This window comes from Suricata suricatta, chromosome 8, assembly GCF_006229205.1.
Source record: "Suricata suricatta isolate VVHF042 chromosome 8, meerkat_22Aug2017_6uvM2_HiC, whole genome shotgun sequence".
NCBI lineage: Eukaryota > Metazoa > Chordata > Mammalia > Carnivora > Herpestidae > Suricata > Suricata suricatta.
Genome location: NC_043707.1, coordinates 120,883,380 through 120,909,553, shown reverse-complemented (window position 1 = coordinate 120,909,553; position 26,174 = coordinate 120,883,380). Strand labels below are relative to the sequence as shown.

The window sequence follows — 26,174 nt, the reverse complement described above, 5'->3', positions numbered from 1 at the left end:
CAATTTGGGGGGGATGCATAAATAGGCTAAAAATGAAAAGAAACACCATTATTTAAATCGTGGAGACATAACTGCTACATTTATAAGACTCTTATTCCGTGCCAGGCCCTGTGCCAGTTACATGACAAACATAACCCGTAATTCTCATGACCGCTCTATAGGGATGATATTATGATCTCTATTTTACAAATGAGGAAACAGGCTCTAAGAGAAGTAGGTCAGGAAGGACAAGATGATACAAACAGAAAGTGGCAAACTCAATGCCTGGGCTCGTTCTCCTTACCACGGATGGATTTCCCTTCTCTATTTAATGCTGCTGTGGAATAATACGTACATCCCAGAGCCCAAGAGCCTAATTCTGACGTGATCTGACTTGATCTTCCTGGTGGTCCTGAAAAAGCAACAGTGTGGACGCCTCCGGCAGAAACAAGACCACATACCTAGATGCAGCTGGACATCTTTCACCTCCAGGGTGCTGGACTTGCGATGCCGAGCGAGCTGGCAGGCTGCTGTCACCACACTCTCGATAAAATCATCAGCGATCTGCAGCAGCATCTGGGGAAGACAAAAGTGGGGGAGAGTGACCATGACACTGGCGGAGTAGGCTCCTGTTGCTGGGACAACTGTGTCTGCTTGAATCACATGTTTAGTCAGGATTTCTACTGGAAGCCCTGGAATCAACATTTGGGCTAAGGTGAGGAGGAGGAGGAGGAGGAGGGAGGACAACACTAAAAACACATCAACTCATTAACTAGGTTGAGTGCAACTCACACATTTCTGGGGACATTACTTTCTATACTTCCTACCTGGGGATCAACCAGCCCAATCCCTCACCCTCGCATTTTCTTTTGAAATTGGTGAGAAAACTAAAGTGAATCATTATACTTCCTCACTCAGTCTCCTAAAGCATTTTTATTTCCATTATCTCACGTAGTTCTTATATTAATCCTGTAAAATAATGGGGCATGGATTTTATGCTCCTTCTATACAGAAGGCTGTGGACTCATGGCTATGCAACTGCTAAGCACTAGAACCAGGATTCAACTTCCATGTCATGTCCAAATCCTGGGTTCTGTCCACTTCAGTATCAATTATCCTGGACTATGTGAAGACTAAAATCAGAATTTGAAGCTAAAAATCAAATGAAAAAATTGGAGTTTTCATCAGTTGGCTTCCTCTGATAGCCAAAAATAAAATTACAATCATAGACATTCCTTATTCTGTTAGACTGTTATTGCATTGTTATTTTTCGTATGAAACCAAATGGATTCTAATGGAGAGATTTTTTTTTCCAGAAATTTTTTTTAAGTTTATTCATTTTGAGAGAGGGAAAGAGAGAGAGAGTGCATGCCCACCAGTGGGGGAAGGGCAGCAGGGGAGGGAGAGGGGGAGAGAGAGAGAGAGAGAGAGAATATGCCAAGCAGGCTTCACACTGTTAGCATAGGGCCCAACATGGGACTTGAACTCACAATCTGTGAGATCATAACCTGAGCTGAAGAAAAGAGTTGGACGATTAACCAACTGAGCCACCCAAACACCCCTTTCTCTCTTCTCTTTTTAATATAAGCTCTACGCCCAACATGGGGCTTGAACTCACCACCCTGAGACCAAGAGTCACATACTCTACTAAATGAGCCAGCCAGGCACCCCCTAACAGAGATTTTTTATTAAACATGGCAGATCAACTCCAAAAATGACATCCTCTTCTTCCCTAAATCCACTAAAATAACAATAAAGGGGGGAAAAGACAATAAATCCACAAAGACAACAACTGGAGAGAAAAAGTTAAGACACAAGAGATTCCAATAAAATTTTATTTATTTATTTATTTATTTATTTATTTATTTATTTATTTATGAGAGACAAAGAGCATGAGCCGGGGTGGGCAGAGAGGGAGAGGAAGAAAGGATCTGAAGCAGGGATCTGTGCTGACTGACAGCCAGACAGCCTGATGTGGGGCTTGAACTCATGAACTGCAAGATCATGACCTGAGCCAAAGTCAGATGCTTAATCAATTGAGCCACCCAGGCGCCCCTCCAATAAACTTTTAAAGTAAATTTTTGTCAAGGAGATAACAGAGGAAAAGTGGGATCTGATTTGGCAGATGGAAGGTACAATGTAAGTGTCCACAGAGGTAAAACCAATGAGAATTAAACTGATTTGCCCTTTGCAGCCCCTAAAAGATGGAGGTTCTGGAAGTGCTATTTACATAAAAGATTGGGCTGAGGTATGGAACTAAAAACTGAGAAAGTATTACATGTCTACATACAAACTGGTCCCCATCCCCCTCCCTCCAAAAGCAGCCAAGTGACTTCCCCACCCCCGCCAGAACACAGGTTTATTCCCTAGAGCACTGAATAGGCGTGGCTCTGGATTAGAACACATAGGACCCAGCAACGGTAGGGGAGGGACACTGACTCTTTCTCTTGCCTTGCTCTCAGGATGTCAGAGGCTAGAGATAAACCCTCCAGACAGGAGCCTGGAGGATTTTTCTCTGGAGATACCAAATGACTCCAGACAACAGATTTACAGATGCTGAGATGTAGAGATCCTGCAATAAGAAGGCTGACTTGTGGACAAACTATTCTGGAGTGAAGCCAGTGGTTTGCTAAAGCCAGCTGAGAGGAGCCTATAAAAGTCAATTAATTATATGCATTTCTTCACACACAATCTTGTATTCAGCAACATGTTGATAGCTTAAAATAGGGCATATTGGGAATATTAACACAACAGATCTCAGGAAATGCTAAAAATTAGTGCCTTTTTCTCCACAGAATTGGTTGCTAAACATTTACTAGTACATTACTGGATGAAGCCAATCAGTAAGTTCTGCTTCAAAACCAGCTTTTTAGTGGCTCAGTCTTTAAGAACATATTGCCAAGAACATCAAACATGTGAAGGAAATCTCCAATGCTAAAAAGAAAATAAGCAAACCAAGGAGAAAAAAAGGGCCCAGAGGACACTAAGACAATGCAGGGAATAGAAGAAAATGTCAAAAAATGGAATTCCTTGGAGAGAGAGGTAAGAGAAAATATTACAGCCATAAAATAGGAACAGAGTGGCTTGGGGATAGCAAGGACCTATTAGGAGTACCTGGCTGGCTCAGTTGGAAGAGCAGGACTCTTGATGTTGGGTTTGTGAGTTCAAGCCTCATCTTGGCTACAGAGATTACTTACAAAATAAAATCTTTTTTTTTTTTCACTTATTTTTGAGAGGCACAGAGCAAGTTGGGGAGGGACAGAGAGAAAAGGAGACACAGAATCTGAAGCAGGCTCCAAGATGTCAGCACAGAGCCTGATGTGGGCCTTGAACCACGAGACCATGACCCGAAGTTGGATGCTTAACCAACTACGCCACCCAGGAGCCCCCAAAATGAAATCTTAAAGAAAAAAAGAGGACTAGTCATCAAGAAAACCTCATGAGAATTCTAATTTTTATAACAAAAAATACCCCCACAAAACTTAAAAAGTTTAGAAGATAAACTAAGAAAAATCTCCCTAGCAAGTAGAACTTAGAATTATAAAGAAATGAAAAATAGGAAATCAAAGACAAAAAACCCTAAGAGGACCAATGCAGAAGATTCAATATCCAACCAATTGTCATTACAGGATGAAAGAGCAAAAACAGAGAAGAAATTATCAAAAAACTAATATAAGAAAGTGGAAGTCTCACTTGTAAATGTAAAATGTAAATGTAAAAGAGTGTAGCACTCTAAAAAGAGGCAGTTTCTCGAAGGAAAAACATAGTTATCACATGACTCTGCAATTCCACTCCTAAGGATATTACCAAGAAAAATGAAAACAGATTTCCAAACCAAAACTTACGCACAAATCTTTAAAAAAGAAAAAAAAAACACAAAATTTGCATGTGAATGTAACATTATTCATAAGAATCAAAAAGTGGATACAACCCATCAACTGATGAATGGATAAACAATGGTATATCCATACAATGGAATAGTATTCTGCCCTAAAAAGAAATGAGGTACTCATATCTACTACAACATGGATGAACTTTGAAAACATTATACTGGGGTGCCTGGGTGCCTTAGTCAGTTAAGCGTCTGGCTTCAGCTCAGGTCATGATCTCACTGTTGGTGGGTTCGAGCCCCACATTAGGCTCTGTGCTGACAGCTAGCTCAGAGCCTAGAGCCCGCTTCGGATTCTGTATCTCCTTCTCTGTCTGCCCCTCCCCTGCTCATGCTGTCTCTCTCTGTCTCTCAAAAATAAATAAAGAAACATTAAAAAGATTTCTTTTAATTAAAAAAAAATAAAAGCATTATACTGTGAAAGAAATCAGACACAGACATCACATATTATATGACTCCATTTATCTGAAATGTCCAGAGCAGGCAAATCTATAAATACAGAAAGTATTAGTAGTTAATTAAGGGTTGTGGGAGTTGGGAAAAAATGGGAATAACTGCTAATAGATAGTAGTTTCTTTTAGCAGTGATGAAAATGTTTTTTTTTTTTTGTAACTTTATTTTTTGAAAATGTTCTAAAAATGACAGTGTTGAGAATTGTATAATTCTGTGAAGAGACTTACAACCGCTGAACTATAGATTTCAAATAAGTGAATTCTATGGTATATGAATTATATCTCAGTAAAGCTGCTACCCACCCCCAACCACTCCTCCTCCCTCCCCACACACAAAGAGACCAAGTGTTTTTCCCCTCTGGTTAAAAAAATAAAAATGGAGTTATACTTTTTTTTTGTAATTTGTATTTCCTTTCCATGTCATTACATACTCTTCAGCAAAGGCAAAACAAATAATAACAAAAAATTCCAAACCCCAAAATATACAAAATCATTCCAGAATTGAGGAACTCGAGTCCCTAAAATAAAAGAAGGCTCCAGGAACCCAGCACAACAAATGAAAAAAGATACATACTAAAGCTCATATGAAAATTCAGAATAGAAAAAAAAGTAAGACTCTAGGGGTACCTCGCTGGCTCAGTTGGTAGAGCATGCAACTCTTGATCTCAGGGTTACAAGTTCAAGCTTCATGTTGGGTATAGAGATTACTTTAAAAAAAAAAAAAAGGAAAAAGAAAAAAGACTCTAAAATAAACAAAATTAGGATCAGAATAGCATAAGATCTTTTTGTCTTTTTTTTTTTTTTTAAGTAGGCTCTCTGCCAATCATGGGGCTTGAACTCATGACCCTGAGATCAAAAAGTTGCATGAGGCCCCCTGCATATTTCTTAAAAGAGGTTCAAAGACAATGGAGCAATACCTTTACAACTAAAAGAAAAAAATTATTTCCATAATCAAATTCTAAACCCATTCAAGCTAAAAATTAAGTGTGAAGTTAGAATATAGGTATTTCAGACATTCACCTCCCATCTATCCTTCTTAGACAGTAATAAAAATGTGCTCTAGCAAAAAGAAGGGAATAAAGTAAAAAGAGGATGTAGGATCTAGAAAACAAGACATCCAAAGGGAGGGGGGGAGCAAAAGGAAGACCCAGGAGGGGTTTGTTCAAGTGACCTAAAATTAATCAGACCAGAAGAAGATGGAGGATTCTGGGAGTGAAATCTCTGGGTTGGGGGGAAGGTTGGGGGGAGAGACTCAAATCTGTAGATTATTTTTCCATTTGGAAAAAAATGTTGATAAAGTGCATACCAGAGCTGATAGAAGTCAAATAAAAAAGGCACACACACACGCACACAGAAACTAAATAAAAATGAGTCAATTGTCAACTTTGTAATTAGTACAAAACAGGACTTGGTTCAGTAGTGAACAATATTTTCTTGGTCAGAATAATGTAAATGCTGATTTCTGAGTTATCCAAAAGTTGCGACAAAACTATATTGGAAAAATGAGGGAAAGAAAAGCATTTACGGATGTGAGTGGTTTAACAAAATTCTATCAACAGGCAGAAATAAAAGAGTATCTGTTTCAGTATATTACTTAGAAATATGGAAGAATATTATAGAAACAACTAGAATTATTTAAAGTGACTGCCTGTGAACAATAAGCGAAGCCCTTTTCGCCAAGCGAAAGTAGTGACAGCTGCTAGGTAGAAAGTGCTAGGCGTTCTCCTGAGTGATCTGTACAAGTTATTCGAGCGGACCCTCACAATAACCCTGTGGATAATAATACCACACCCTACCAACACAAGAGGAAACTGTGTCTCAAAAAGCATAAGTGACTTGTCCACAGCTACAGAGCTCGTAAATGGCAGAGCCAAGACTCAGATTCAGATTTGTCTGCCTCTAATGTCTGTGTTCTTAACCAGTATTCTGTATTAGCTCGCAGGGACACAGATTCTGGGGTGCCCAACCCCACCTTACCTCCTCCACATCTTCATCCAATTGCTCATTAGGATCCACTTCTCTGACTAAGTCTTGTAATTTCTTCTTGGTCAATACCTAAAGTTAATTGGGAGAAGATTTTTTTCAGCAAGTATTAAGGGAGCAAAACCATCACCCTGTAATGAAGAAATGCTGTCACTGTGCTGCGTTCAGTTCTACTTTCCAAAAGTTAGCAGTATGGCCTACAAGACTTGAACTCTGCAAGACTACACTCTCAGGGTAGAAGCAGCCCAGGGCAAGGCCACAAGAGCAGAGAGAACAAGGGGCCAACATCTGTTGGTTTATTTCTGTGTCACCTCTTTCTCATTGTGCCTTATCTTTCCTCTACATTAAATAATTTGCGGTTTTCTGACCATCACAACTTGTATGTGCCTCTGTTGCCTATGGAAGTGCTCTTCCATCCTTCTTCCTATCTGCTCAGTCTATGGTGTTTCCTTTCTGCTTTTCCGAGCCCACTCAGGTACAAGAAACCACTTCTTCCTTTGGCTTCTACTATACCCTGTGCACCCTTCTATCATTGTGTATATTTGTAAACTTGCCTGTTTCTAACTTAATAGTCTGAAAGCTCCTGAGGGCAGGGAACCTGTGTTCATCTCTGTATAATAGTTGTATAAATGCGTGCAACTGTGATCTCTTTTTCAGAAAGGAAATGTCATGTTATGTATATATGCCATTAAATAATAATCAAAAGACATACATTAAAATACTAACCATAGTTATTTTGGGGTGATGGTAGAATTATGGGCTATTTATTCTTGTATTTCTAAAATTTCTGTGATAAGCATGTATATTCTTGGAAAAGAGAAAAAAAGAAACAAATTTTTAAAAATACATACTTGTTCATGATTTCTCAGATCTATCCATTCTCCATTCTAACATTACCACTTAATTCAAACCTTCACTGCACATCTTGATTTACTGCTGAAGTCTTAGACCTGGTCTTCTTCTCAGTCTACCCTTTCCCACCTTTCTTATCCACTTACTGCCAAGTTAATCCTCCTAACATATACTACTTTTATTATGTTACTTACTCTTTTATTAAATATTTACAAAGACTGTCTAAAGACTAAAAGTTCCAAAGGAACTGACTAGTATATGCTCAGTATATTCTGTCATAATCTGGCCTAAACAGTTTTACCTCCTGCTCTTCTCCAAAAGACTCCGCATTCAACACAAGCTGGCTTCCTGGCTATTTGCCCCACCTTCCCCATTCACCTTTGCCGGTCCCTTCCCCCATTTTCTTGAAATGTCTCTCCCTTTTATTCTATCCAGACTACAAGGTCCAAGTTAAGAGACAATACTTATTTCTTATCTCTTGTGGCTCTGCACAGAATCTGAATCATGGGCAGAAAGTGGGGGGGAGGGGCAGATTTTAGAATTACTGCAGAAAATTAATGACAGCAGCTGAATGAACTAAAAGAAAAGACTGAAGGTAATGGTACTTTTATTACAGGAATAATGAATGATGAATCCATTAGTTATTTTATTTAACAATATTATGTACCAATTATGTAACATATATATATTTATACATAAAAATATAAAAACCTATCATAGGCAACATGTTGTGTTAGTGTGTGTATGGATGTATGTACATATACATCACACACATAAACACTGATAAACATTGTACATGATAATTTCATAAAGAACTTCAGAAGTCCAAAGGACAGGGGTACCTGGGTGGCTCAGATAAGTAAGAGTCTGACTCGGTTTTGGCTCAGGTCATGTCCTCACAGTTCGGGAGTTCAAGCCTAAGCTTGCTTGGGATTCTTGGTCTCTCTGTCTTTGCCCCTCCTCCACTCTCTCACAATAAACTAAAAAAACAAAAACAAAACTCTTTAATTTTTTTAAAGTTTATTTTTGAGAGGAAGAGTGTGAGCAGGGGAGGCGCAGACGGAGAGGAGGACAGAAGATCCAAAGGGTCCTCTGTGCTGACAGCAGCCAGCCCGACGCAGGGCTGTAAGTGACGAATGACAAGATCACGACCTGAGCCAAAGCTGGATGCTCAACCGACTGAGCCACCCGGGTGCCCCTCTTCCCCCAAAAAACCTCTTTAAAAAAATAAATAAACAAGTCCAAAGGAGGGAAAAGATCCTTCCACCCTAAGAGAAAGACGCAGCGCTGAGACAGACGTCTCCGAAAGCATTACTCGTTCATACAACTCGTTCATAAAAGGTACCTATAAAGAGTAAAATATAAGAAGTGATACCTGATTGTTTTCAGGGCTGAGACGCCCTCCTGTCCCAGGAGTGCCTGGTATCTTTACTACTGTAGTGCTGTTGGCCATGGAGCCTTGTGGAGGAGTGCTGGCTGGTTCCGGTTTTATGGATGAGAAATTGGAGAGGTTGATTAGGGCTGAGGGGCCAAACTGGTTCATAATCTGCCGAGCTTTGGACTTCAGCTCATAGAGCTTATCAAGATCCTGTTTCTTTTTGGAGCTGTGAGGACCAAGGCCAATCAACTGTGGAAGGAAAACAAGAGAATTTGCTCCAAAAATGCCTTTAATAAAGGGTAAGTTTTGAAAGTAAACTTATATATTCTGTTGGACTTAAAGCATCTTCAGGATTTCCAGGATAGTGACCGTGTGATACCTGAACATTAAAACTGGAGGGAAGGAGAAATGTTCATTGCTCTCACTCCATATTTAGAAACTATGTCTTCTCTAAAATCTAAATGAAATAGTCTACAAAATAAGAAAGTAAACGAAATGAGAAATCATATAGGCAAAAATAAAGTAGAATGAGTAAGACATTTTTGAAGACTTTGTAAAAAGTGAATACTTGGCTAAGTACTACATGCATTATTTTTCAACAGCAAATAACGTTAAAGTCAAATTAATCATGGCACAATCACATACTTACACTAGTCAGAAAACTTCTGAAAACAGATTAGTTCATTTTGGCACTTCAAAACATGCTTTAATCTAAGTCAGGGCTATGTCTAATAACACAATTTTTGGCAACTGTTAAAAGCTGTTCTTTCTCATCAAGAGCAAATTTTCTCTGAGTGTTAGCAATCTTTAAAGTGCATGCAGAGTCCCTAGCCTGGAGTAGCCAAGACTTCTACTAAATTCTAATGCCATGAGGTAGACTCTGTGGACAGCAGCTTTGGTGTCATTAAGATCAGAAGCACATTTACCAAGTTCCGCCAACAGTGGCCTCAACAAGCTTACTTACAGCTATCTGAGTGTCTAGATCTTTAATTACATCAGCAACAGCTGTGAGCCCGGTGAACTGAGAGGCAGCCATTTTCAAAAGCTACCTGTAAATGAACAACTGGCATCAAGCACCACTCTTGCCACAGAACCGTTTCAGTTGTGTGGCCAGCACATCTTCACTGACCAGGATCCAAGCACTGGATGTGGAGAAACACACCCGTATTCCTGTCTAATTCTTACTCGGCACCAAGAGTAAGAATATGGAAACATCTCCATCTCTTTCATATGCAACTTTTAAAATTAATAAAGATTATAGTAAAATAGATTCTATTCTAATAAAACAGATGTTCTGTCATTAGGGATAAACTAGCAGCATATGAAAACTTCACTGGCCAAATTGTGAAACTTGAACTTGCAGGAATCATGGTAGTGGTTATCAGAACTTGGTGAAGCTTAGCAACCTAAATGAGCATCTGCACCTGTGAACTCTTGCCCCCCCCCCCATAGCTGAGTTCCTCCCCAACAAATTGTCTAACTTTCTAATATGAGAAATCACCTTTCCTGGTTTTCCCTTAAGAAAAGCAACTAATTATGCACTGGTTAAGTGGCCAATAGAAACGTGGCCAAGAGTCAGCTGAGGGGAACAGCAGAGCATCAAGATCACTTGTTTTTGTTTTTTTAATGGTTTTTATTTATTTTTGAGAGATAGAGAGAGACCGTATGAGCAGGGGAAGGTTAGAGAGAGAGGGAGATACAGAATCTGAAGCAGGCTCCAGGCCTGAGCTAGCTGTCAGCACAGAGCCCAATGCGGGGCTCAAACCCACAAACTGTGAGATCATGACCTGAGCCGAAGCCAGACGCTTAACCGACTGAGCCACCCAGGTGCCCCCACTTGTTTCTTTTTTAACCATAACCTCTTCCCTTACCCCCAAGTGTTACTACCAGAAGAATCAGGAGAGGGGCAGATTGACAATGTGGTAATAGTTGTTCTGTAATGTTATAAAAGCAAACTGTTTCCCCACAGAAAGTTTTTTATAAAATACTTATTAAAGATTATCAGTATGTTCATCTCACTGAACATATTATATCCTTCAAATGACATTCCCACAAACTTCAAGTGACTTCCCAAACAGTACTGGGTATTGCTCAAAGTAAGTAGAAGACTTTTTGTAATAGAGACTTCTGCATAATGGGAATTTCTATAATAAAACCCATAGACAAGAACACAGTCTATCTACACAGCACCAAATATGAGTAATCATATGTCAAATTAGGAATTAACATTAAGGAATCGTTCCAATGGCTATTAATAAAATAAGTTGTTTTAAATGACATAAGGGGAATCCATACAATATGAGAAAAATCCAGGTTTCTCCCTAAGAGACTGGACTGCAATTTACTGTATTGTTTTGTTGAGAAGCAAACATTACTTCTACATCTTCAATAATTCTGGTAGGTGAGCTACTTCCTCCATTAAAACTAAACAAAGCAGATGATAACCGCTCATTACGACTGACTGTCCTTCGTTTCCTATTCCTCTATTTGGTTGGATAAACACCAAATAGAACACCATATTTGGATGGGTGATGATTACGTGGGCTTACACAATGTCAAACTTATCACACTGAATATTTAAGATCTGTGCATTTTATTGCATATATAAATTATACCACAATTAAGGACAATAAAGCAATCACCCAACCGCCACCCAAATAAAGGATTGCACTCTTAGGCGTTTATCCCAGAAAAACAAAAATTTGTGTTCCCACACAAACCTATATTCTAATGTTCATAGCATATATCAATAAGGAAAAGATAGATTATTGAATAAATGATAGTATATAAGTACATCTGGAAAACATCTGGTTTCAAGTTTAAATTTTAAATATTTGATCCATCTGGAATGAGGGGGCTATATATATTCCTCCCTTCATACACTCCTTCACTGCAGATGGATCAAATACTTAAATCTTAAATATAAAATTTTTTTTTAATGTTTGTTTTTTGAAAGAGAGACGGAGTGCAAACAGGGGAGGATCAGAGAGAGAGGGAGACACAGAATCCGAAGCAGGCTCCAGGCTCTGAGCTGTCAGCATAGAGCCTGATGTGGGGCTCGAACTCATGAACCATGAGATCATGACCTGAGCTGAAGTCAGACACTTAACCGACTGAGCCACCTAGGTGTCCCTAAAATGATTTATCTTAAATGTTAAATATAAAATAAAATAAGAGTAGAACATGGAAGATTTAAGAAATATTCTGAAGTCTAAACCTCTCACTTTATTAAAAAACTAACTCAAAATGGATCATATATTTTAATATCAAATGTATAACTATAATACTTTTAGAAAAAAGCAGGAAAAAAATCTTTGGGCTCTAGCTAGACAGTTCTTAGACTTACCACTAAATGCACAATCAATAAAAGGAAATATTGATAAACTGGCCTTTGTCAAATTAAGAATGTTTCTTCTGTGAAAGCCCTATGTAGAAAGATGAAAAGATAAGCTACAGATGAGGAGAAAGTATTTACAAACTACACTTCCAACAAAAGACTAGTATCTAGAATGTATAAAGAATTCTCAAAACTCAACAGGTTTTTTAAACTAATTCGATGACAAAATGCACAGAAGACACGACCAGACATTTCACCAAAGAAGATATACAGATGGCAAACGACACACATGAAAAGGTATTCAAGGTCATTAGTCATTAAAGAAAGGCAAATTAAAACCGCAGTAAGATAAAACTACACACCTAGCAGTAGGCCTAAAATAAATAATAGTGATAAGGCCAAATACTGACAAGGATGCAGAGAAACTGGATCACTAGCACTTTGGCAGTGGGAATGTAAACAGTACAGCCACTCTAACATGGTTTGCAGTTTCTTAAAAAATCTAAGGATGTACTGTCAGAGGAACCTAAAGAGACATGAAGACAAATGGAAAGACTATGATCTGAATAAATGATGGACTTCAGTTAACAATATTGTATCAATATTGGTTCATTAGTTTTAACAAATGTACCATACTAATGTAAGATGTTACTATGAAGAAACTGGGTGCAAGGTGGATAGAAACTCTGTTACCTTCCCAATTTTTGTGTAAATCAAAAACTGTCCTAAATTTTTTAAAACTTTTTTCATTTTTGAGAGACAGAGCATGAGTGGGGGAGGAGCATAGAGACAAAGGGAGACACAGGATCTGAGGCAGGTTCCAGGCTCTGAGCTGTCAGCACAGAGCCTTACACGGGGCTCGAAGTCATGAACCATGAGATCGTAACTCGAGCCCAAAGTCAAATGCTTACCCAGTTGAGCCCCCCAGGGGCCCCTAAAACTGTTCTAAGAAATAGCTTATTAAAAAACCAGGGTTACCTGGGTGGCTCAGTCAAGCAAGCATCAACTCTTTGATTTCAGCTCGGGTCATGATCTCACAGTTCATGATGGAGCCCTGAGATGGGCTGTGTGTGATAGCACGGAGCTTGCTTGGGATTCTTTCAATCCCCCTCTCTCTGCCCCTCTCCTGCTCTTGTGCATACACGTGTGTATGTGTGTGTGCGTGTGTGCGTGTGTGTCTAAATAGTTATAGGAAGAAAGAAAGAAAGAAAGAAAGAAGGAAGGAAGGAAGGAAGGAAGGAAGGAAGGAAGGACGGACGGACGAACGGACGGACGGACAAAGGGGGTGCCTGGCTGGCTCAGTAGATAGAGCATGCGACTCTTAATCTTAGGGTTGGAGTTCAAGTCCTATGTTGGGTGTCAAGCCAAATTAAAAAAAAAAAAAGGAAAATAAGAACAAATCATTAATACACAAACCAACAGAGATGAATCTTAAATATTTAAGAAAAAAAATCCAGTCTCAAAAGAAACACATACTGTATAATTCCATTTACTTAATTTTTAAATATATATTTTATTTTTAAAGTTTATTTATTCATTCTGAGGGGGACACAGAGTGGGAGGAGAGAGAATCCAGAGAGAAGCCCAGAATCTGGGCTATCAGCACAGAGCCCAACTTGGGGCTCAATTCCATGAACCATGAGACTATGATCTGAGCCAAAATCAAAAATCCGACACTTGACTGACTTACTAAGCCACCCAGGCACCCCTGATTTCATTTATATGAAATTCTAATCTCTAATGATCTAAAAACTAAACTCTAGCAATAGATGGGGCAGAGACTACACAGGGGGATGGGGGAAGTTTGTTACATAGATATAACTGCTCTATATCCTGAGGGATGCTTACACCGCTGCATACATTTCTGAAAACTCATCAAACTACTAAATACTTACAATGTGCACATTTTATTGTACACAAGTTATACCTCAATAAAGTCGACTCAGAAAAAAAAAACAACCCTAAGCGTCTGGCTTTGATGTAGGTCATGATCTCAAGGTTCGTGGGTTTGAGCCCCGAGTCGGGCTCTGTGCTGACAGCTTAGAGCCTGGAGCATGCTTCACATTCTGTATTTCGCTCTCTCTGACCCTCCCCTGCTTGCACTGTCTCTCTCTCTCAAAAATAAATAAATAAATAAATAGGAGGAAAAAACCCTTAATATGCAACTATTACATGACCCAACAATTGAAGTCCTGGGCATTTATCCTAGAGAAATGAGAACTTATGTTCACACCAAAACCTTTACATGTATATTCAGAGTAGGCTTATTTGTAACAGTCAAAAACTGCAATCAGTTCAGGCGTCTCTCAAGAAGTGAATGGTTAAACAAACTGGTATATCCGTATCATAGAAAATTACTGACCAATGAAAAGAAAAAAAACTTGATACACAGAACTTGGATGAATCTTCAGAGAATTATGTTGAGCAAAAGAATATAAAACAATATGTTTATATAACATCTTTGAAATGACAAAATTTTAGGAACGGAACAGATTAGTGAGGTTGTTAGGCACTGAGTGGCAGGGAAGCAGATGTGGTTATAAAAGGGCAATATAAGCGACCTCTGTGATAGAATCATTCAGTGTCTTGACTGTGGCGATAGATAAAAGAACCTGTAGGGGGGCACCTGGGTTGGCTCAGTCAGTTACACGACCAATGACTGACCAATGACCAACCAATGACCATCTCTTGATTTTTGGTTCAGGTCATGATTTTGTGGTTCATGGGATCAAGCCCCACATTGGGCTCTTTGCTAATAGTGCAAAGCCTGCTTGGGATTCTCTGTCTCTGTCTCTCTCTCTCTGCCCTATCCCTGCTCATTCTCTCTCTCAAAATAAATACACATGAAAAAAAAAAGAACCTATAAAAGTGATGAAATTGTATGGGACTTAATCCATATACATCCACAAATGAATACAGGTCAAAAAATACAAGTAAAATTGGGTAAATCTGAATGATTTATAATCTGAATGGTGGATTATATCAGGGTCAATCATGATTGTCAGATTGCACAGTAGTTTTGCAAAATGTTACCACTAAGGAAAACTGGGCAAAGTATATAAAAGATCTCTGTTTATTATTTTTTTTAACTAAAAAACTATTTGTTTATTTGGAGAGAGAAAAAGAGAGTGGGGAAGGGGCAGAGAGAGGGGGAGAAAAAAAATCCCAAGCTGACTCTGCACTGTCAATGCAGAGCTCAACATGAGGCTGGAACTCACAAACCAAGAGATCATGACCTGAGCCAAAGTCAGAAACTTAGTCCACTTAGTCACCCAGGTGCTCTATTCTGTATTATTTCTTTTCTTTTTTTTAAATGTTTTTTATTTTATTTTGGGTACAGAGAGAGATAGAGCATGAGAGGGGGAGGGGCAGAGAAAGAGGGAGACACAGAATCTGAAGCAGGCTCCAGGCTCTGAGCTTGCTGTCTGCACAGAGCCTGATGCGGGGCTCGAACCCACAAACGTGAGATCTGACCTGAGCCGAAGCCAGCCGCTCAACCGACTGAGCCACCCAGGCGCCCCTATTCTGTATTATTTCTTATAAGTGCAAATAAATCTACTATTATCCTAATTTTTAAAATTGGAAAAAAAAAAATCTCAGCCTTAAATGAAAAGTGCTTCTAAAGATGACCCAAAGGGGGCGCCTGAGTGGCTCACTCAGTTAAGTGTCTGACTTCAGCTCAGGTCATGACTTGGGAGGATCACAAGTTCCATCCCCTGGCCCTCTGCTGTCAGCATGGAGCCCGCTTCAGATCCTCTGTCCCCACTCTCTGCTTGTACACACTCTCTTTCAAAAATAAACAAACATTTAAAATAAATAAATAAAATAAAGATGACCCAAAGCTTAGGAGCCATAAAAGACCTGACATATTCAATTACATAAAAAATAAAAATGTCTGAAAAATAAATACAATTTTTAAAAAATAAAAAATAAAATGTCTGCATAGTAACAAAGTTAAAGGACAATAAAACAAACTAGCAAAAATATACACAGTATATATCAAAGACAAAGAACTAATTTCTTTTACATATAAAAAAATCTATATATCAATAGGCACCCTACCACCCAAAAGAAAAATTGCAAAAAAACAAAAAAAACAAAAAACCCAAACAACCTGAAAAACAAAAACAACCCACAGTACAAGAAATTCAAATAGCTCTTAAAGTAATAAAATTACCTTTATTCTCATTCATAATAAAAATGCAAATTAAAACTATTTATTCTTCCTTTGGCAATAATGAAAAAGTTTTATTAGTACTCTGAAAATTTTATGGAGAGACAGTCATTTCATATGTTGTTGGAGTGGGGGGAATATAAACTAGTTAGAGGTCTCTATACAGGGCTACTTGGTAGTATCTACCAAAATTAGAGAAACATATATTGTTTTGACCCCAGAGTTCCATCTTTAGCAATTTATATTATAATTGAACGTCTATGTAAAAAGAATACTGTACATACAAGGAATATCAGCCTAAATGTCCATCACAAGTGAGAGTTAAATAAATTAGGGTATAACCACAATGAAATACATTGAAAAAGAGTAAGACTCATGAAAATATTAAGCTAAATGAAAGAATACAGGGGTATTTGGCTGGTCCAATCAGAAGAGCTGTAACTCCTAACCTAAGGGTCATGAGTTCAAGCCCCATGTTGGGTGTGGCGATTACTTAAATAACACGTTTTAGAAATTAAAAAAATAAATAAAAGAATCTAGTCACAAAAGAGCACATATTATATTATTGAATTTATATGAAATGTCCAGAACAGACACACCTATCAAGACAGAAGGTAGATTAGTGGTTGCCAGGGCTGAAGAGTCAGGGAGAAGAACAGGGATTGACTGCTTATGGGAGAAGGTTTATTTTAGGAGGGGACAAAAATCATCTGAAATTAGATTATGGTGGTGGTTGCATAATCCTGAATGTACAAAAAACCCATTGAATTATACATCTGATAATGGTGAATCGTATGGTATGTCAATGACATCTCAATAAAGCTGTTTTAATTTTTTTTAATTTTTTTAATGTTTATTTTTGAGAGAGAGAAAGAGCATGAGTAGGGGAGGGGAAGATAGAGAGGGAGACACAGAATCCTAAGCAGACTCCAGGCTTCGGAGCCTGTCAGCACAATGCCCAACGTGGGGCTCGAACCCACGAACTGTGAGATTGTGACCTGAGCTGAAGCCGGACGCTTAACGAACTGAGTCACCCAGGCACCTCTCAATAAAGCTGTTTTTAAAAAATGAAAAAACTTATGAAATGTCCTCTAAGATACATCATTCACTGAAAATCCAACATACAGAATAGTGAGAATAATTTGTTATCATTAAAAGACATATAACTGTAAATGCATATATTATTTCTGGAAAGACAAGTAACAAACTGGTAACAGAGTTATCTTGGTAGGGAGGGAAACACTAGTATCTGGGTGGGTTATAGGACCAAGGTGGGAGATTTACTTTTCATCATAGACCGTAAATTCTGTACCATGTGTATATGTTACCTATGAAAAAAAGAATTAAAGTACTATTTGATTTGTTTCCCCTGAAAAAATAGGTAATTCTGACAACTGTTTTTAAATGTAACAAAAACTGCAGCAGTAGCAATAAAAATGAATCTTGACCTATATCTCATACCTTATGCAAAAACAAACCCAAAACTGATCATAGACCTAAAATAAAAAATGTAAAACTATAAAAATTTTAGAAGAAAATATATAGGGAAAAAATCTTCATAACTTTGGGTCAGGGAAGAGTTCTTACATATAACAGCAAAAGCATAATCCACGAAAGAAAGGAACTGAGGGGCGCCTGGGTGGCTTAGTCATTTAAGCATATGACTTTGGCTCAGGTTGTCATCTCATGGTTTGTGAGTTCCAGCCCCACACTGGGCTCTGCACTAATGGTGCGAAGCTTGTTTGGGATTTTCTCTCTCTCTCTCTCTCTCAATATAAATAAACTTTATGAAAAAAAAAGAAATCAATAAAGTGGACTTTATCAAAATGTAAACTCCTGCTCCAGAAAAGGAAATAAAGACATGTCACAGACTAAGAGAAAATATTCAAAATCACATATCTGACAAGCAACTTGTATCAGGGATATAGAAAGAACTCTCAAAATCCAACAATAAGAAAAAAACACCACAATTAAAAAAAAAGGACAAAAGATCTCAACAGACCCTTCACCGAAGAAGATACACAGATGACAAATAAACACATGAAAAGATACTCAAGATCATTGGTCATCTGGGGAATGCAATGAGGGAAATGAGTAACCACTAAATACTATTAGAATAATTAAAAAATTTTTAAGATAGACAAGTGCTGGAGAGGATATTGAGCAACTGACACCATCATAACATTTCTGTGTGAATGTAAAATGGTACAACCTCTTTGGAAATCAGTTTGGCAGTTTCTTATTAAGTTAAATATATACTTATCATATGACCCAGCAATCCCACACCTAGGTCCTTACCCTAAAGAAATGAAAACTCCTATTCACACAATTGCTATGTCACTGTTTATAGCAGCATTATTAATAACTGCCAACAACTGGAAAAAATGCAGGTTGTCCTTCAACCGGTGAATGGATAAACTATAAATATATATCCATATAACAGAGTACTATTCAGCAATAGTAAGGAAGAACTACTGACACATGCAACAGGGATAATCAGAGGTATATGCTAAGTGAAAGTGGCAAGACACAAAAGGCTACTTACTGTATGATTCCATTTACATGACACTCTGGAAAAGGCAAAGCTATGTGGATGGAGAGAACAGATTAGTGGCTGCCGGTAGGTTGGAGTGGGGTAGGGTTTGACTACAAAGGAGCAGCAAGAAGGAAATTCTGGGGATGGTGGAACTTTTAGGGAGCAGCGTTATGGTGCTTACATGACAGTATGCATTTGTCACACTCATAGAACTGCACTCCCAAAAGGGTGGATTTTTCGGTATTAAATTTTAAAACATCACAACCATTCTGAAACGGTCAGTGACTCCATGTCCAAATTACCGTTTACTGACAACTTTCATCAAGTCCAATTGTGGATGATGCTGACCAAGCACAGTGCAATGAAGTACATGTAAATAACTTGAATTCCATTATGTAATATACCATGGTTGCCTTTGCGCTATTCAAATTTCTCTCACTTACTTGGAATGCCAAGAAGTAGGGAGGTACTACTGCATAAAAACAGAGGCATTAATTGTGGGGACAGTTTGAGAGAACAATTGTAACAGTAAATCCTTACTAGCACCTACTATATGGAAATCACATGCTATAGGATTTACGAAATAAGTCTAGAAAGTCCAAGCCCCAGTGATCTACAGTAAAACTTACTTAATAATTTTATCAAAATAAGCTTGTATGGCTGGGAGGTCAATTAAATACCAAGCCTATCCTCCCTCCTCCTCACCGGTTACATTTAAACTACAGTTGACAGGCTGAGGACAAGCGCTAGCTGTTTTTCCTTTTAACAGCTTGTACCTCAAACAGAAATCCAGTTGCAACCCTATCATTGTATTATGAGGTTCTGATTTTCAGAGGGTAGGAGACAGGGGTGGGGGAGCAATACCTTGTAGTTATAAGACCATGACCTTTTCTAAACATTGGTTCCATTAGCAGTTTTTTTTAAGTAGGCTTCATGCCCAACACAGAGTCCAACACAGAGCTTGGACTCATGACCCTGAGATCAAGTTGGACGCTAAAAGACTGCGCTACTCAGGCCCCCCAGCAGATTTTTTAAGATTTTATTTTGGGGAGCACCTGGCTGGCTCAGTCAGAAGAGCATACAACTCTTGATGTTGGGTTTGTGACTTTGAGCCCCATATGGAGTGTAGAGATTACTTAAATAAACTTTAAAAAAAAGTTTTCAAAAGGGGTGCCTGGGTGGCTCAGTTGGTAGAGCACCCAACTCTTAATTTCAGCTCAGGTCATGATCTCATGGTTCATGGGTTCCAGCCCCATCTTGGGATCTGAGCTGACAGTGTAGAGCCTACTTGGAATTCTCTCTTTCTCTCCCTGTTCCTCCCCTGTTCTCTCTCTCTCTCTCCTTCTCTGATAACAAATAAATAAAATTTAAAAAAAGTTTAAAAAATAAGATTTTAAGTAATCTCTATACTCAACATTGGGGCTCACACTTAAAACCCTGAGATCAAGAGTCGCATGTTCTTTGGACTGAGCCAGCCAGTCAAATACATACAAACATACATACATATATATATATATATTTTTTTAAGAGAATAGGGGAATAGAAGAACAGATTGTCTTTAAAACCCTTTCACTTCTGAAATGTTTCGGATTTAAACAAAATACTAGAGTAAAGGAGACTTTTATGCCAGGCTGATGGCATAAAGGCCCTATCACTGTGGTACAGAACTTAATGACTGGGTTTCCTATCTGTTTATCTCCTTGCTGGCTTCTAGATGTATCTAAGTGAGCTCAAATTTCCCAGACTGAAAAAAAAAAAAAATCCATTAATTGCTTTCTGTAAAACTTGAAAGCAACATTCTTTTCCATTAGTTTTTTTTTTGACTGGTTTGATTGTGTTTTGGTGGCTTTGACTTAACAGAGAGACAATACAGTACAGTGGTCAAGGACACAGACTCAGGTGGCAGTGTCTGGGTTCAAGTTATTAATTAGCTTTATGTCCTTAAGCAAGTTATTCTAATCTCTTTATGCCTCAATTTCCTCATGTGAAAAATGCAGGTAATCATAAAGTATATCTCATGGGATTGTTGTGACAGTACATTGAATGTATGTATAGAAAGCACTTAGAAGAGTGCCTGGCACATGGAAAGTACAAATAAACATGTTTGCTAGTATTATATAGTACATATGCTTTCCTCTTCTAAATCTTAGTTATAAAAATCAGTGCATTAAAGCTACAGGTTTTCACCCATTGTAGTATGTGCTGCTGGCATCCTATAACCATTTTATGACAATGGACATTTAAAATAAAGTGGGGTGCCTGGGGGGGGATCAGTCAGTTAACCATCAGACTCTTGATTTTGGCTTGGGTCATGGTCTCAGGACTTGTGAATTCCAGCCCCACGCTGGGCTCTGTGCTGACAGTGAAGAGCCTGCTTGGGATGGAATTCTCTCTCTCTCTCAAAATAAGTAAATAAAACTTAAACAATACAAAAGTGACTGAAAAAAATGGTAGTGGTAAATGGTCAACAGGAGGCTGATGAGGGGTCCTATGGCACAGGGAAGACCCAAGTCAGGAGGGTCAAGTATCATCTTCTGCCAGTTATGTGAGCTCCCTTTGACCAGAGTTTCTACATCTATAATTAAGAGTAGGATCTACAAATTCTTAAGTCCTTACCACCTCTAACAGTTAGTGTAAGATTTTAAATTAAGTCCATATGTACAGATTTCAGTTTGTCTTCTGCCACTGGCACACATATTTCACAGTACAGACTGATGAACACTGGTAGTGTATGGTCTCCAAAGTATTTGGGGGCTTTCCATGAAGACCTCAGGTCAAAAGTATTATGTTCCATGTTCATATCTTATCTAACACAATGGCTTTCTGATCAGGCACTTTGACATACTATAATAATAATTCAATGCTAGGACTACAAATGAGTGATATAAGTACATTTTGCAAATGTAGAGGAGGATGTTAGCTCAGGAATAAATTATCATTAATTAAAACATCAAGTATTTTGAAATGGTGTCATGGGAATGCTTTACTTCATTATTTGGTGCAAGTTTTGATGACTTGTATATAGTAGAGGTACTTGCAAATAAGCTAACCTTTTGGGAAAAGAATAGTAGTTTCAACTAAGTTAGCCCAATTTCCCTACTCATCTAGTTCATGTTACAATTAAATGCAAAGTTAATCCTATTTAAGTCCTTGTTCTTCAAATTGGTCTTTTGTGGCCTGCTAAATTTAAAATTAAATAGATCTTTCTCCATTGTGAGGAAAAGTTCTATCCAGGTTCCATTTTTCGATCTTGAATATCTATGCTTATTTAAAAACACAGAAATTTAGTTCTCAAATACTACACTATGTAAGAACTCTGGCAAGTTGCAGTGCTTGGTATTAAGAGAAACCCTGAGGAGGGGGTGCTTTTATTCAATGATATGTTTTGTTTAACTGTTCTTTCTCTTTTGTTGATGGGCAAACTGAGATATGGAAATTCACTTAGAAAAGTAGACAAAAGTTAGTCAAACACATAATAGGCTTGACTGGGGAGGGACCACTTAGTACCATGTGTTTTCAGGCAAGGTACTTAACCTGTGAACCAACTTCCTTATCTGCACAATGGGACTCACAATATCTAACTTGTGGGGTTGTGAGAATTTAATGATGTAACACTTGAAAGTGCTTATGTTAATGCCTCATTAATCGGTGTAGGTTTTGGTAAAAGACATTACTGAAGGGAAGTAACTGGTCCAAGTATCCCTGACATTCTTATCTAAAAGAAGCCAACTCCAATAAATGCTTATACTAAAAATACAGAATATAACTTATTTCTCTGCAACTTTCTAAATGGATTATATTGGGCGGGGGAGTCGCCGGGGGCAGGTGGAGGAGAAGCCGTTCCTTTTAGAGGTTCCCTAACTGGTGACATTCACTGTACTGGTGTCAATACCACAAGACTTGAAATAAAGTACTAAATTTGTAAAAATGTCCTTCTTGAGTTTGACGTTAAAGCAAAGATTCTAGAAACATGTTTTCAAGGATATTAGCCAAGTATCCCCTATTTGCTAGGCACAGCAGGGTACTATATCAAAATTATGATCGAGTCAATCATTGCCTCACTGTGATCCTAAGCCTTCTTTGCACGTCAGCCTCTTTACCTATGAAACAGGAGGTTTTTAAAAGATTATCTTTCTGGGCCATCCTGCCCCCCTATCTCTAGCATTCTTTTATTTGAGATGCAGAGATCTGTGCTCAATCAGGGCTGGGTGGAATGGTATTTAAGGCACTTATCAAGTATATATATAACTGAGTTCAAACCGCTTCAACTTCACATCAGAGCTTCGTAAGAAAGCAGCAGAAAACGAAGACGCTTGCATGTGAGCTCTCCTAGATAAAAGTATCTGACACAAGTAAAGCCTGCCAAAAGCCAAGCAGGCAGCGCGAAGGAAGGGTCGTCTTCCCCTGAATACACCCTTTACCACTCTGGATTCAGCGAGTATGAGGGGGGGAAATGGATCACTAGCATCGTTTCCAAACTCTCTCCCTTTTCCTTGGAGGCTGATCTGCCTGCAGCCATGGCCCCTCATCCTCTTCGCTTTGGGGAGCTCGGGTTCTCACAGCCCTGTTCCTTCAGGTACTTCGGAGTCTCCGAGCCCTGACGCCGTCCCCAAAGAAGCCTGTCTTCACTGCCCGCTGCCGTTCCTTCCAAACCCAAGTGGTCTCTGAGTGCCCCTGCACCTCAGGAACCTAAGTCTTCCGCTGCTCAGTTTCTGAATCCTCAGAAGCCTGGGTCTTCACTGTCCCGCTTCTGTCTCTTAGGAGCCCAAGTCCAGAGAGCTCCGCTTTTACCTTTCAGGAGCCCGTGTCTTCACGCCCCTTTCCATTCCGACCCTCTCCTTTTAGGAGTACGGGTCCTCACAATCCTGTCCCTCTCACACCGCTTTCCCTCAGGTGCCGGAGAACTCACATCCGTCCCGGTTCCCTAAGTCCCGTCTACAGCCCCGGTCCCCACAGCCGCGTCTTCTCCGAGCCCGGAGCCCCTTAGTCCCGTCCCAACAGCCTGATTCCTCGTACAACCCGGTCTCCTCCACAACCTAGTTCTTCAAACACTGACCCACTGTGGGTCTGGGTCCTGACTCCCTCCTCCCGCTCTTCTTCCTCAACTGCCAGGGCCCAAGACTCACAGGCAGCAGCGTCTATCTCCCCATGATATGCGGAGACTGCCCCAGTGAAGCGTTCGTCTCAGCAGCCGGTCCGACTGCTCGGCCCTCCCCGAGTACTTCCGGCACCGCTCCCCGCCTCCAACCCGGAAACGCGCGGCTCTTCCGGCCGGCGGGCGCGCGCCTCGTTTACGCAGGCGCAGACTTGCCCTCTTGACACGTGGTGGCGGTCCCTGGCTGTTGCTCAGCTCTGGCAGTTGGGGTTTTTCTTGCTTGTGGTTGACAGGCAGCGTGGGCGAACTCGTCGCTTTCTACCCCGGCGTTGCGATCCCTGCTCTTGCTGTTTCTTGCAGTATCCGCGTATCGTATATGTTAGCACGGCCGATAATTGACGCCCTTGGTTGGCTTAGAGGTCGCCATTTTTAGTTGATTTAATTGCCTTAATGGTGGTATCCGGACGGAGATATCACCTGGGACCGCAGTACCGCGTGGATAATCCTGTTGAACTCTAACAAGGGAGTTGGCAGCACAAGAGCATGGAGAGGAAAAACCGGTTGTACCTGTGGATTGGCAAATAGTATTAATTGAGCACTTACTGTTATCAAGGAACTTTGCTAAGCCTCTTAACTCTGATAGATCTTTTAATCTTTTTTAAAAATGTTTATTTATTTTGAAATGGGGAGGGGCAGAGAGGGAGAATCCCAACCAGGCTCCACATGAAGCCTGATGGTGGGCATGATCCCACCACCCCCAAATCAGGACTTGAACCAATATCAAGACTCAGAAGCCCAATCGAGTGAGCCACCCAGGTGCCCCTAGATCACTTAATCATTTAAGGAAAAATCCTGACGGGCGCCTGAGTGGCTCGTGGATTAAGTTTTGTTTTTTTTTTACACTTGATCTTGGCCAAAGGCCGAGAAGCAATAGGTTTTTTTTTTTAAATGTTTGTTTATTTTTGAGAGAGATACAGAGCACGAGCAAGGGAGGGGCAGGGAGAGAGGGAGACACAGAATCTGAAGCAGGCTCCAAGCTCGCAGCTGTCGGCACAGAGCCCGATGCGGGGCTCAAACTCAAACTCACAAACCCACAAACCGTGAGTGAGATCGTGACCTGAGCCCAAGTGGGTCGCTTAACTGACTGAGCCACCTAGGCGCCCCAAGTGTGGGACTCTTGATCTCGGGTCATGATCTTCAGGTTGCTGAGTTCCAGACTCCAGGCGGGGCTCCTCCTCCACGCTAATAATGTGGACCCTGTTTGACGTCCTGTCTCTCCCTCTCTCAGAATAAGAAAATTAAAACTTCAAAATAAAACCCCTGAGAGAGTAAGATTCTAATAAATGCAGTCTCAACCTGAACTCAGCTCTCAAAGCCTAATCCTGTCCTTTGTGTAACCATTAAACTGATGATTTTAGTTTTTACATCAAACACTTTGGGGTAACTTTAATTTTTAACTTATGCCAGGTGCTAGCCATGTAAGACCCAGTCCCAGCCAATGTAATATTTACGCTAAGATGAAGAACCCACAAACACAAAGGAACATACAAAGGGTCATGACAGCCCAAAGTGAGCCAAGGTAACTGACTGCAAAAATTAGGAAGAGGCGTCCCCCACCTGTGTTGGTGCAGTAACCTGCCCTTTTTTTTTAAGTTTATTTTTTTTAAGTTTTATTTTTTAGTAATCTCTACATCAGGCATGGGGCTCAAACTCAACCCCTTGATCAAGAGTCACAGGTTCTTTGAGCCAGCCAGGTTCCCCAGTGCCCTCCTTGTCTTTACATCTTATCCTTGGCCGACCAAACTTCCAATCACCTCTACATCGCCACCAGATGCAAATTCTTAGATTCAAGGCCCCTTCACCATTAGGCTTCAAGTGGTCTTCCTTAGCCTAATTTCCCTGCTACAGCTCTCTTCATTCTCCTGAGCACCTGGCACACCTTTTTTTCCTCCCACTCCATCTTTTTAAGACCAATTTAAATATACATTGATTCATTCAACAAACAGAGTGCTCATTGTGTGCCAAGCCTTTTGCTAGGTCCTGGGTATATATACTAGTAGATACAAACCCACAAACCGTGAGATCGCGACCTGAGCTAAAGCCAGACAGCGCCCCAAATAATGATTTGTTTTTAGGAAATGACTAGTGGATTGATTATAGGAGGAGCCCCCAACAAACACAACTGACAGTGCCCATATCTAGGCTTCCCACCTGTTTACACTACAGGTCTGCTTGCTATGTGACTCCCTTCTCTTGCAGCTTCTACATTGTAGAGGGCAGGAACCTCTATATATTATTAAAATATATTAAGGTGCTCACTTCAGCAGCACATATACTAAAATTGGAACGACACAGAGAAGATTAGCATGTCCCCAGAACAAGGACGACATGCAAATTAGTGAAGCATTGCATATTTTTCACTGCGTTTTGTATGTAAGTGAATTGATCACTGAATTCTGCTTCTGAAACCAATATTGCACTGTATGTTAACTTACTAAA

General features: G+C 39.7%; 1 protein-coding gene and 1 non-coding gene across 3 annotated transcripts in view; one reads left to right on the top strand and one right to left on the bottom strand.

Annotated features, from left to right (window-relative positions):
* Positions 1-23,819, bottom strand: part of TAF12 (TATA-box binding protein associated factor 12) — a 30,929-nt gene extending 7,110 nt beyond the window's left edge. Inside the window, exons 1-4 of one of the 2 annotated variants that reach the window (XM_029946232.1) lie at positions 23,707-23,819; positions 8,531-8,782; positions 6,298-6,375; positions 441-555 (exon numbers count right to left, since the gene is read on the bottom strand). In XM_029946232.1, coding sequence (XP_029802092.1) covers positions 441-555; positions 6,298-6,375; positions 8,531-8,698 — 361 coding nt within the window. In that variant the 5' untranslated portion in view covers positions 8,699-8,782; positions 23,707-23,819. Of the gene's footprint in view, positions 1-440; positions 556-6,297; positions 6,376-8,530; positions 8,783-9,497; positions 9,517-23,706 lie in introns of those variants that run through there. The other variant, XM_029946231.1, reaches the window with a different exon arrangement.
* A 2,167-nt stretch (positions 23,820-25,986) lies between these two features.
* Positions 25,987-26,093, top strand: LOC115300504. Its single transcript, XR_003912676.1, has one exon. It is a non-coding gene; the product is annotated as a U6 spliceosomal RNA (small nuclear RNA).
* The last annotated feature ends 81 nt before the right edge of the window (positions 26,094-26,174 follow it).